At 41.1% G+C, this 13,463-nt stretch overlaps 1 protein-coding gene across 7 annotated transcripts in view; it reads right to left on the reverse strand.

Moving 5' to 3' along the window:
• fbrsl1 (fibrosin-like 1) overlaps positions 1-13,463 on the reverse strand; it is a 476,892-nt gene that overhangs the window by 356,307 nt on the left and 107,122 nt on the right. For all 7 annotated transcript variants that reach the window (XM_071354122.1, XM_071354121.1, XM_071354120.1 and 4 more), the window contains exon 2: positions 6,798-7,073. In XM_071354122.1, coding sequence (XP_071210223.1) covers positions 6,798-7,073 — 276 coding nt within the window. The remainder of the gene's footprint in view (positions 1-6,797; positions 7,074-13,463) is intronic.

The raw sequence follows: 13,463 nt of genomic DNA on the forward strand, positions 1-13,463 counted from the left end.
GGTGGTTGTTGTCCTTGATGATCTTTTTGGCCTTCCTGTGACATCGGGTGCTGTAAATGTCATGGAGGGCAGATAGTTTGCCCCCGGTGATGCACTGTGCAGACCGCACTACCCTCTGGAGAGGCTTGCGGTTGAGGGCGGTGCAGTTACCGTACCAGATGGTGGTACGGAATTAATCCTGTATTGAACACAGATCATCCCGTCTTCAATTTTATCGATTATTTACGTTAAAAAATACCTAAAGTTGTATTACAAAAGTAGTTTGAAATGATTTGGCAAAGTTTACAGGTAACCTTTGAGATAATTTGTAGTCACGTTTCACAAGTTGGAACCGGTGTTTTTCTGGATCAAACGGGCCAAATAAATGGACATTTTGGATATATATCGACGGAATTAATCGAACAAAAGGACCATTTGTGATGTTTATGGGACATATTGGAGTGCCAACAACAGAAGCTCGTCAAAGGTAAGGCATGAATTATATTTTTATTTCTGCGTTTTGTGTCGCGCCTGCAGGGTTGAAATATGCTTATCTCTCTTTGTTTACTATGGTGCTAACTCAGATAATAGCATCGTTTGCTTTCGCCGAAAAGCCTATTTGAATTCTGACATGTTGGCTGGATTCACAACCAGTGTAGCTTTAATTTGGTATATTTCATGTGTGATTTAATGAAAGTTTGATTTTTATAGTAATTTATTTTAATTTGGCGCTCTGCATTTTCTCTGGCTTTTGGCCAAGTGAGACAGTAGCATCCCGCCTAAACTCAGATTTTTGGATATAAATATGAACTTTACCGAACAAAACATACATGTATTGTGTAACATGAAGTCCTATGAGTGTCATCTGATGAAGATCATCAAAGGTTAGTGATTCATTTTATCTCTATTTCTGCTTTTTGTTACTCTTCTCTTTGGCTGGAAAAATGGCTGGGTACTGACCTAACATAATCGCAAGATGTGCTTTCGCCGTAAATCCTTTTTGAAATCCGACATGTTGGCTGGATTCACAACAAGTGTAGCTTTAATTTGGTATCTTTCATGTGTGATTTCATTTAAGTTTGATTTTTATAGTAATTTATTTGAATTTGGCGCTCTGCATTTTTACTGACTTTTGGCCAAGAGGGACGTTAGCGTCCCACATATCCCAGAGAAGTTAACTAGTCTCTCAAAGCACTTCATGATGACAGAAGTGAGTGCAACAGGGCGATAGTCATTTAGTTCAGTTACCTTAGCTTTCTTGGGAACAGGAAAAATGGTAGCCATCTTGAAGCATGTGGTGACAACAGACTGGGATAGGGAGTGATTGAATATGTCCATAAACACACCAGCCAGTTGGTCTGCGCATGCTCTGAGGATGCAGCTAGGGATGCCTTCTGGGCCGGCAGCCTTGCGAGGGTTAACACGTTTAAATGTTTTACTCACGTTGGCCATGGAAAAGGAGAGCCCACAGGATTTAATAGCGGGCCATGTCAGTGGCGCTGTATTGTCCTCAAAGCGAGCAAAGAAGTTGTTTAATTTGTCTGGGAACAAGACGTCGATGTCATGTCAAGGATTTTATCAAACAACTGTGATGTTGTCTCGCTTTAGTGAGAGGGAGCTACAAAACAACACAGTGGGGACAGAAAGGACATCTCTTCATTGACTGACGTGAGAGCGAGTCAGGCAAAACTGGAGGAGAGAGGAGAAAGGACAGAAGGTCCTACAGTAATTGATGCAGTCGAATAAACAGTCTTAGCTAAGTGCACTCCTTGTAATATTCGGCTGGTTCAGTGAGGGGGAAATAAAAAGCACACGGAGCTCCTCCAAATTCACAAGGGCCAAACGCTGACATCAAACCCAGTTAATCTTAAGGCTGGAATCCCGTTAACGGGATCGATATAACAACAGCCAGTGAAAGTGCAGGGCGCCAAATTCAAAACAACAGAAATCTCATAATTAAAATTCCTCAGACACATGAGTATTTTACACCATTTTAAACATAAACTTGTTGTTAATCCCACCACAGTGTCCGATTTCAAAAAGGCTTTACGATCAGTTTAGATTGGCGCGTTATGTTCAGTAATGTTTTGTCTCCAAAACATCCGGGGATTTTGCAGAGAGTCTTATCAATTTACAGAAATACTCATAATAAACATTGATAAAAGATACAAGTATTATACATGGAACTTCAGATAAACCTCTCCTTAATGCATCCGCTGTGTCAGATTTCAAAAAAACTTTACAGAAAAAGCACACCATGCTATAATCTGAGTACAGCGCTCAGAGCCCAAAACAACCATAAAGATATCCGCCATGTTGTGTCAACAGACAACAGATGTCTCAACAGACAACAGATGTCAGAATAGCATTATAAATATTCACTTACCTTTGATGATCTTCATCAGAATGCACTCCCAGGAATCCCAGTTCCACAATAAATGTTTGATTTGTTCCATAAAGTCCATCATTTATGTTCAAATACCTCGTTTTCATTTTTGTTCGCGCGTTCAGTACACAATCCAAACTCACGACGCGCGGGCAGGTCCAGGCAAAAGTTCGGACGAAAAGTCATATTACAGTTCGTAGAAACATCTCAAACGAAGTATAGAATCAATCTTTTAACATAAATCTTCAATAATTTTCCAACCGGAGAATTCCTTTGTCTTCAGAAATGCAATGGAACGCAAGCTAACTCTCTCATGTGAACGCGCGTGGTCAGCTCGTGGCTCTCTGCCAGACCACTGACTCGAAGAGCCCTCATTCCCCCCTCCTTCACAGTAGAAGCATAAAACAAGGTTCTAAAGACTGTTGACATCTAGTGGAAGCCTTAGGAAGTGCAATATGACCAATATCCCACTGTATATTCGATAGGCAAAGAGTTGAAAACCTACAAACCTCAGATTTCCCACTTCCTGGTTGGATTTGTTCTCAGGTTTTTGCCTGCCATATGAGTTATGTTATACTCACAGACCTCATTCAAACAGTTTTAGAAACTTCAGAGTGTTTTCCATCCAAATCTATTGATAATATGCATATATTAGCAACTGGGCATGAGTAGCAGGCAGTTTACTCTGGGCACCTTATTCATCCAAGCTACTCAATACTGCCCCCAGCCATAAGAAGTTAATCTCTTACATACAGACATGATAGTTAGAGCCTTACTCTAAGGACACATCCCAAATTGCAGAGCCCTGGGCCCAGTTCATAAGATATTTCGTAAGTGCAATTCCTCAACAATTTCTTAAGATTTAATGATTTTCTTACGAACTCCTCAAATATCTTCTTACGTTTCTTCTTAAGATTAAGATGTGTTTGTTGCTAGGCAACCAATTTAGCTAACTATCTAGCTAGCAATGGCAATCATGTTAGCAAATTTCCAACTGAGATTGCTGTTCTAAAACATGTTATTGGGTTTAAAATAAATACTGAAACTTTCAGATGAAGTTTGTGAGTGAATTAAATGTTCAATTGTTTTCATGTGCTTTTTCTTTCATGAGCCTTTTCTCTAAACCTGAGGGTTTAACAATCTTGAGATTTAAGAACATTTCTAAGAACTTTATTTTGAAGATTCTAATTTCTTCTTAACTTTAAGGAGAAACATAAGAAATAGCACAAGATCATTTCCAATAACCTTTTTGAGGAATAGCAATTTGCTTAACTTTCTTCTTAAGTCTATAGTTAAGGAAAACATGGCAGTTAAGAAGACATTTATTCTTGTGAATCCGGCTCCTGGTCAAAAGTAGTGTACTATAAAGGGAATAGGGTGCCATTTGGAAAAATGTTCCTCTTTTGACCCCAGGGTGTTACTGTGAAAAATCTGTTGACTGTATTTGACCCTTCTACATCAAGCAGAAAGCTCTCTATTCAAGTTCCTTTAAAAAGCAGCATTATCAGAGGGTCTTTGAAGGCTTTTATAACGACCCCCTCACTTCTCCTTCATATCAAAGCAGCTATACGGAAAACTACACACACGTACACGTACATAAACACTTTTATATCCAGATGGCTGCTTTGTTGAGGCTTCCTTCCCCACTACAATTACCACAGTATGAAAGAAGTACGTGTTCGCAGCTGCACACGCATGTGTTCGCGCACGTGTGTGTGTCCGTGTGTGAGTGCCTACGTATGCGTGTGTGTGTCCGTGTGTGAGTGCCTACGTATGCGTGTGTGTGCATGTTATCAGGGAGGAAAGAACTAAGTTACCACATGGCCTATAATATCATCAGTTTACACTGGTGCCGAGGACATATTCAGTTGGAGATCAAACACAAAGGCTCTCATCAAACCCCATTCCCATCTGGAGCACCTTGTTTTATAAGCACTGGATTCCACAGGTGCTTTGGAGCTGCAATGGGAGAGCCTGATAACCCCAACAAAATAAAACATTTGTCACATGCTTCGTAAACAACAACAGGTGTAGACTTAGTTTATCCTGACATTTAATCAGAGTAAAAATTCTCTGTCTTAGGCCAGTTAGGATCACCTCTTTATTTTAAGAATGTGAAATGTCAGAATAATAGTAATAATAGTCAGAATAATAGTAGAGAGAATTATTTATTTCAGCTTTTGTTTCTTTCATCACATTCCCAGTGGGTTAGAAGTTTACATACAGTCAATTAGTATTTGGTAGCATTGCCTTTAAATTGTTTAACTTGGGTCAAACATTTCGGGTAGCCTTCCACAACCTTCCCACAATAAGTTGGGTGAATTTTGGCCCATTCCTCCTGGCAGAGCTGGTGTAACTGAGTCAGGTTTGTAGGCCTCCTTGCTCGCACACACTTTTTCAGTTCTGCCCACACATTTTCTATCGGATGAGGTCAGTGCTTTGTGATGGCCACTCCAATACCTTGACTTTGTTGTCCTTAAGTCATTTTGCCACAACTTTGGAAGTATGCTTGGGGTCATTGTCATTTGGAAGACCCATTTACGACCAAGCTTTAACTTCTTGACTGATGTCTTGAGATGTTGCTTCAATATATCCACATAATTTTCCTTCCTCATGAAGCCATCTATTTTGTGAAGTGCACCAGTCCCTCCTGCAGCAAAGCACCCCCACAACATGATGCTGCCACCCCCGTGCTTCATGGTTGAGATGGTGTTCTTGAGCTTGCAAGCCTCCCCCTTTTTCCTCCAAACATAACGATGGTCAATATGACCAAACAGTTCTATTTTTGTTTCATCAGACCAGAGGACATTTCTCCAAAAAGTACGATCTTTGTCCCCATGTGCAGTTGCAAACCGTAGTCTGGCTTTTTTATGGCGGTTTTGGAGCAGTGGCTTCTTGCTGAGCGGCCTTTCAGGATATGTCAATATAGGACTCGGTTTACTGTGGATATAGATACTTTTTGTACCTGTTTCCTCCAGCATCTTCACAGGGTCCTTTGCTGTTGTTCTGGGATTGATTTGCACTTTTTTTTAAGCACCAAAGTACGTTCATCTCTAGGAGACAGAACGAGTCTCCTTCCTGAGCGGTATGGCGGCTGCATGTTTATACTTATACTATTGTTTGTACAGATGAACGTGGTACCTTCAGGTGTTTGGAAATTGCTCCCAAGGATGAACCAGACTTGTGGTGGTCTACAATTTATTTTCTGAGGTCTTTGCTGATTTCTTTAGATTTTCCCATGATGACAAGCAAAGAGGCACTGAGTTTGAAGGTAGGCCTTGAAATACATCCACAGGTACACTTCCAATTGACTCAAATTATGTCAATTAGCCTATCAGAAGCTTCTAAAGCCATTACATCATTTTCTGGAATTTTCCAAGCTGTTTAAAGGCACATTCAACTCAGTGTATGTAAACTTCTGACCCACTTGAATTGTGATACAGTGAATTATAAGTGAAATAATTTGTCTGTAAACAATTGTTGGGAAAATTACTTGTGTCATGCACAAAATAGATGTTCTAACCGACTTGCCAAAACTATAGTTTGTTAACAAAAAATTTGTGGAGTGGTTGAAAAACAAGTTTTAATGACTCCAACCTAAGTGTATGTAAACTTCTGACTTCAACTGTACATATAGGTAGGGGTAAAGTGACTAGAATAGATAGATAATAAACGGTAGCAGACGCATATGTGATGAGTAAAAGCAGGTCAATGCAGATAGCATAACTGGAGGAGAAAGAAGAGAGGGGGAGGAGGGGTAGGGAGGGAGTTAGGGAGGGAGGTGGGAGATAGGTAGGTAGGTGTGGGGAGGGAGGGAGATAGGTAGGTAAGGACAGAGGAAGATGGGGATTTATTAGGATCCCCTTTAGCTGATGCCAATGGCAACAGCTAGTCTTACTGGGGTCTGACATATAACAGACAAAAGACTTTACAATTTACATACATTTAAAAACATGAAAATGTAGTGTGTGTGCGTGCGTGCGTGCATCTATCAGTTAGACACACATGTCAGTACATTCACACAAGTAGGTCACATGGTGGAGAGGCATTGTGAGAGAGAGCAGCAAACTGTTAGTACATAGATGTGGTCGGAATATATCTCCCTGTGCCAAACTCTGACTCAAATGGCCTAGCAGTACAAGCTGCCCTCGTGCCATCAGTACTGGCATCATTCAGTCTGGGCAGGGAGGAACTTCCAACACAGAGAGTGAATCATTGCACAGCGCTGCCCCGGTACATACAGAAAGAGAAACAACACTAACAGGACCACAATAGAATAATAAGCATTCGGAATATGCATTCAAATGATCAAATCAACTGATGAATCAACCGCAATAGAACAACAGCACACAGCACTCAGGTCTCCCTTGTAAAATAGGTCTTCTGACCTCAATGGGACTTCCTGAATAAATAAAGGTGAAATAAAACAGACCTGTTTGTTCTTCTTGGAGTAGGTTTTCTTCAGCAGCCTGTCGTTCATCCTCTCCTGCTCTCTCTGGGCGTGGTTGATGAAGCCGTTCTCCAGGGGGTCTAGGGACAGGGGCATGACATTCTCCTCCTCCTCATTCTCCTCCTTCTGTCTCTTCACCACCGTCTCCTGCTGCTGTTTCTCCTCTCTCCACCTCTCCTTCTCCTTCTTCTTCTCCTCTCTCCACCTCTCCTTCTCCTTCTTCTTATCCTCCTGAGACTTCAGGGCCCCAGTCTTCTTCTAGAAGAGGAGAAAAGGTGAGAGAGGAGAAAATAAATAGAAAGGAGAAAAGAGAGAGAAAAAAAGAGGAGAAAAGAGAGGAGAAAAGCAGGATATTAGTGTCAGGATAAATATGATGTGGGGGTTGATGTTGGGGAACAGCCAAGTGCACAGTAGCCATGTTGGATTATTCAAAGGAGAAAGACTATGTACAAAAACAGAGTCAGTCGTAGACTGTCAAGACATGTTTAATCCAGTCAACAGAAGCACAATACCTTCCAGAAGTCTCTAATCATATTAAGGGTTTGTCTTTAATAAGCTTATGATGATAGGAACATGTTCTTGACTACACAGTAAATACAACAGTAATATACAGTAGAGTCTAGAGGTCGACCTCTAGTAGAGTATGGTGCATATTGTACAATCTGGTCAAATGTTTCCCTTGTTTGGCTTAATCACAGTCTGATAGCTACTGTCAGAGCCATACATTTAGATCAAAATATTAAATATATGGCTCTGGCTACTGTTACATCATGACCAGGCTACTTTCTCCTTCTGGTTGTCTGATTGACTAAACTCTGGCTAATGTATAACCATATTATTTATTGAACCTTTACTTAATCAGGAAAGAGCTTTGAGGTTAGCACCCTCTTCTGCGAGGGCGGCCTGCAAATAACCAGGGGATAACGTTGCAGCCAGAAAACTGATAACTATGGCTACAGTTACATCATGGCATAGCTATTGGTAAACAAACAAAGTCTTCAAAGCGATGACGAAGGCTGTGAGGCTGATATGTAAAGTGAATAATTCACAGAAGAGGGTAGGGGAAAGACTGTTTGACTGGCGTTGGAGACACACCACTGCTTGAAGCCACACACAGGGCCCTGCACAGGGCTGTAGGTTCACAAAGCAACATCTGTTCTCCGCTGCATGGCTCTACTGGCTACATTACAGACACCCCTACCGTGATGAGTAGTGAAGTGAGGGAAAGAGAGAGAGAGAGCGAGAGAGCGAGAGAGCGAGAGAGCGAGAGAGCGAGAGAGCGAGAGAGAGAGAGAGAGAGAGAGAGAGCGAAACTCCATCTGAATAGTAAAATAATTGGCTCTGGGGGCGCAGCAGATGGCTATCACATTAGCGCTAACACAACAACACTGATACATTTACAAAGGTGCATAAGCAAAGCCTTCCGTATATACTGACATCCAGGCCCTGAAAGGTGCTCTTCACCTCCTCTAAGGCAGCACATTAATGTCTTATGAGGCCAGATAGACAGCCAAACCGGGCTACTTGTCATGACATTCATTATCCTGACAGCCATATTTGAAATGCTTTGCTGTGACAAAGCAAGACAAACTGACAACAAAGGACATCTTATGAACTTCTTATTTTTTTTCTTAATAAGCTTCGTTTTACTTAATAAGTGTTTTGTGAATCTGGGCCCTGGTGTGCAATTCCTCAACAATATCTTAAGATTTAATGATTTTCTTACGAACTTGTCAAATATCTTCTACAAATCTTCCAGGCAACTGTTTTAGCTAGCTCTCTAGCTAGCAATGGCAATCATGTTAGCATATTTCTTACTGAGATTACTGTACTAAAACATTTTCTTGGGTTTAAAATGATCAATACTGAAACTTTCACATGATGTTTGTGAGTGAAACTTTTTTTGTTCAATTGCTTTCATGAGCTTTTTCTCTCATTGCCCTGAAGTTAAGACAAGAGTTTAGTTATCTTAGAATTATTTTCAAGAATCTAATTTATTCTTAACTTTTTGCTTAAGGAGAAACATAAGAAATAAAATTTACAATAACCTTTTTGAGGAAAGCAACTTTCCTTAACTTTCTTCTTGAGTCTATAGTTAAGGAAAGAATGTCAGTTAAGAAGAAATTTCTTCTTAAGAAGGTTTTGGGAATCTAGGCCGAGGGTCCGGATTCATAAAACATTACTTACGTAAAAACATAAGAAGTTTCTTAAGGGAAAAAATAAGAAGTTCAGAAGATAGTTCGTAATTGCAATTCCTCAAAATGTTCTTAGGAATTCATAGTTTTCTTAGGAACTTCGTAAATATCTTCTTATGTGGCATTGACATTAGTGATGTGTTTGAAACCAATAAATAAGCCTATATGACAGGGATGATAGGATTTGTCCCACTATAATAAAGTGTTGATATTTCCATTTGATTACATTTATTTATCTGCTTTATGTCTCAATATGTTTTTTTTTGTTGGCTTGTGAACCCTTTATGCACAAAAACAAACTTTATTTTTTCACATATTATAGCCATCAGACTAGCTATATCAAAAACAAAAATGGATAACCAAGGAAAGCGCAATAAACACTACAGTAAACAAGAGCTTGAAGTGATGGTGGAGGAAATAGCAGCCAGGAAAAGGTTGCTGTTGGGGAGACTCTAAACTGCGGAGTCACTGCAGAGACAAAAAAGAGAGGATGGGCGAGAGTGGCCAAGTCTGCCTCTGCCATCAGTGGGTATGGCAAGGGACAGTGATGCCACCGTAGAAAATAGTGGTCTGACATCAAGTCGGATGCTAAGAAGAAGGGAGCTGAGAGACCATTCATGTGGACCAGCTGGAGGAGAAGGTGTTGTCCACGATAGGAGAGATGGTGATAGAGGGACTGTGCGACCGGTAAGTTTAGTAGCTACATTAGCTAGCTAACGCGTAACGACATTATAACCAACATAGCTAACAACACTAACGTTAGCTAAGTTAGCCAAGTTCTTCTTTGCAAATTTACGAGCTAACGCAAGCTATTTAACACTTCTAGAATATTGTAATATATTGTTAATTAATAGCTAGCTAGACAATGTGTGTTTAATTAGTTTTCTTGCTATATTTAAATGTCCGGTAGCCAAATGGCAGTGGCGCAAGAAAATGTTTATGGTTACAAAAGTATCCATTTGTCACAAGACCAGGGTTTAGCTGTCCTAAACTTAAGTACATTTCCAAGAAGAAACATTATTTTCCAAGAATCCTATTTCTTCTTAACTTTTTTCTTAGGAAGAAAAATAGGGGGGAAAAGTAAGAACATTTCCAATAACTTTATTGAGGAATAGCAACTTTACTTTATTTTCTTTTTAAGTCTATAGTTAAGGAAAAAATGGCAGTTAAGAAGGTTTTGTGAATCCGGCCCCAGGTGTTTTCCCTCTTTAAGTGTTCTGAACCTTCACACGCCACCCATCAATATTCATCATCTGAAAGAGGAGATTGGCAGTTCAAAGTCATTCAATTTGCATGCGAGACCCCACCTCCTGGGTTATTATTAATATAGGCATGTCTAGTAAACACACTTGGTGGTTGAGCTATGGGATCAATTAGAATTACACAGAACTGTGGAATCTCATTGATATTCTGTCTTGTGGTCCTGATTTGTGTGTGTGTTAACATTCTAAAGTTCACACTGTAACCTCCATGATTGCCTACTGTAAATAATAACTTCTGCTTGGAAGACTCAACCAGCTTCCAACCTGGGAAACATACACATGCAGGTGCACACAAACACACAAACACGCACACACACACACACACAGGGAGAGGGAATGGATTGGAATGGGAAATGGCTCTGCTAGTCTGCACATACAGGCACAGTAACCGGAGAGACAGCTAGACTTTCCTGACCCTGGCACGTTGCCGTGGCAACAGCATGTGGGGAGAGCGAGCTTTGTTGCCTTTCCAGATTGCACTAGGAGGGAGAGAAAGGGAGGGTGAGGAGAGGGGTAAGGGAGGGTGGGAAAGGCCTGTATAAAACCCACACAGTCGTCCCAGGCAGGCAGCTACAGTATGGTAAACAGCCTGCGTCTGATCATGGAGCAGGGGCATGCCCTGGGTTGTGGAAGCACACTGCAGCAGGCCCCCATCGGGAGGGTAGTACAGCTAGTCAGCATCCTCTACCCCTGGTCTGGTTGTTTCCTGGGGTGCTTTTCACAGGACATGCATAAACCACGAGGCACAGGACGGAAAGCGGGGACGTTCTCAAACGGAGTCCTCAGCCTCTGTGAGACAACGAATGAGAGAGATAGAGAGTAGAAGAGCAAGAGAGAGAGTAGGATATAGAAAGCCAGAGAGAAAGAGAGAGAAGGGAGAGGTAGCAAGAGAGAGAAAGAGAAAGAGAATGAATAGGTAGCAAGAGCGCAAGAGAGGGGGCCGCCTGCCTGTGGTGTCTAATGCACATCATCACATTTCACTGGCACTTCTCTCTCCATCCGCAGTAATTATTTAGGAGACACAAAGAGCTCAGCTGGGGATCACTTCTTCTAAATTAGAGGCAACAGAGGTTACAGGGGCATTTTTAAACAATGAGATACACTATGCCACCCATGGTGTGCTGACTTACAGAACCACACTACTTAGACAACAGTTATCCTGCAGTTGTTTCTAATGGCATCTGAATGGATTTGTAGAATGATGTAACCTGTTTCTGCGGTTTGTGTTTCAATCATCTATTGTTAAATATGTTCATTGTGTTTTAATTAATCCCTTGGGAGGGAGTCTGTGAGCTTGAATACTTGATCAAAGCTCTGACGGTTTATTGAAGTAAATCCATCATTTCTCTCAATGGCAATGTCTATAAACAGACTATAAAAACATCATAGCACTGATCAAAATTGTGTGTGTGTGTGTGTGTGTGTGTGTGTGTGTGTGTGTGTGTGTGTGTGTGTGTGTGTGTGTGTGTGTGTGTAGGCAGGGAGTCATTCTCTCATAACCCACTGAGAGTAAACTATGGACTACTTCTGCGTGGTCCCAATGGTTTTCCTGTCACAACTCAATGATAGCACCACCTCTCTGTGCCACATTCATACAGTTGGGTAACTTCTCTCCACTACAGCTGAGCAGCTTCTCACTACACTGATGGAACTGGGGCCCCCAGACCCCACAGGGGCCCCACCTGCAAAAGTACACCACACACACTCCTGTCACACACAAATATAAACCAACACACACTAACTCCTGTCACACACCCACACACAGAAACAGACATGGGTTATTCTATAAATAATGGGGCCAATGTGTGACATTGGGATCAACAAAAATTATTTTTATGCAGTTCCACATGTGTACTCAGAGGAATAAAAGTAAATATATGAAAATTGTCCCATACCTCTAGATATACAACAGCATAGGACTAGGACTATAAACCTTTTAGCAGGATTTATCCAGACATTGGAATGTCAAATTCAAGGACTTTCAGGGACTTTTTCAAGCACTTAATTGTAATTTTCAAAGGACCTTAATGTTATACAATTGTATAATTTATATAATTGTACATATAGGGCCAAATATAGACCCCCCCCCCAAAGCAAAAGACATGTCTTCACCAGCGTAACGTAGGTGACAATAAAATATTCTTGACATTCCTTGCAAACACCTTTTCTCGAGCACTTGGGCTGTTGTTGCATCGCATGTGCTATCACAACAGCTGTTCGTCACTTGACAATCATTCATAAAATTCCTTCCTGGATGAAATGATGATGTGTGAAAATATCACAGCATAACAAAACAGCTGGACATTAAATGCGCATCCAACAAGTATTATGCATAATTATTGAAGAAGCACGTTTTACAGTATCAATTTATGTTTTAAGTATCAAGGTAAGGTGACTCATTCAGTTAGGAGCATTCGATTTTGCAATCGCATAAATCATTTGGGATTTGTGTGCTCATGAAAACTGTTTTCACCCCGTAACATAAGGAGACACGGAACGTTACGTACTTACACTGCATTTCTGAGATCTCCATACAAAAAACTATCCGTTACCTAGATCCAAGATTCTTACAGGGTTTAAGTTCAATCTAATTTAACTGATTAATGCTTACTATATGATACACTACATGACCAAAAGTATTTGGACACCTGCTTGTCGAACATCTCATTCCAAAATCATGGGCATTAATATGGAGTTGGTCCCCCCTTTGCTGCTATAACATCCTCCACTCTTCTGGGAAGGCTTCCACTAGATGTTGGAACATTGCTGCGGAGAGTTGCTTCCATTCAGCCACAAGAGCATTAGTGAGGTTGGGTACTGATGTTGGGCGATTAGGCCAGGCTCACAGTTGGCTTTCCAATTCATCCCAAAGGTGTTCAATGGGGTTGAGGTCAGGGTTCTGTGCAGGCCAGTCAAGTTCTTCCACACTGATCTCGTCAAACCATTTCTGTATGGACCTCGCTTTGTGCACGGGGGCATTGTCATGCTGAAACAGGAAAAAGCCTTCCCCAAACTGTTGTCACAAAGTTAGAAGCACAGAATCGTCTGGAATGTCATGGTATGCTGTAGCGTTATGATTTCCCTTCACTGGAACTCATGGGCCTAAACCGAACCCATGAAAAAAAGCCCCAGACCATTAGTCCTCCTCCACCAAACGTTACAGTTGGCACTGGGGCATTGGGGCAGTTAGT

The sequence above is a fragment of the Salvelinus alpinus genome, chromosome 19 (assembly GCF_045679555.1).
Source record: "Salvelinus alpinus chromosome 19, SLU_Salpinus.1, whole genome shotgun sequence".
NCBI classification, from domain to species: domain Eukaryota; kingdom Metazoa; phylum Chordata; class Actinopteri; order Salmoniformes; family Salmonidae; genus Salvelinus; species Salvelinus alpinus.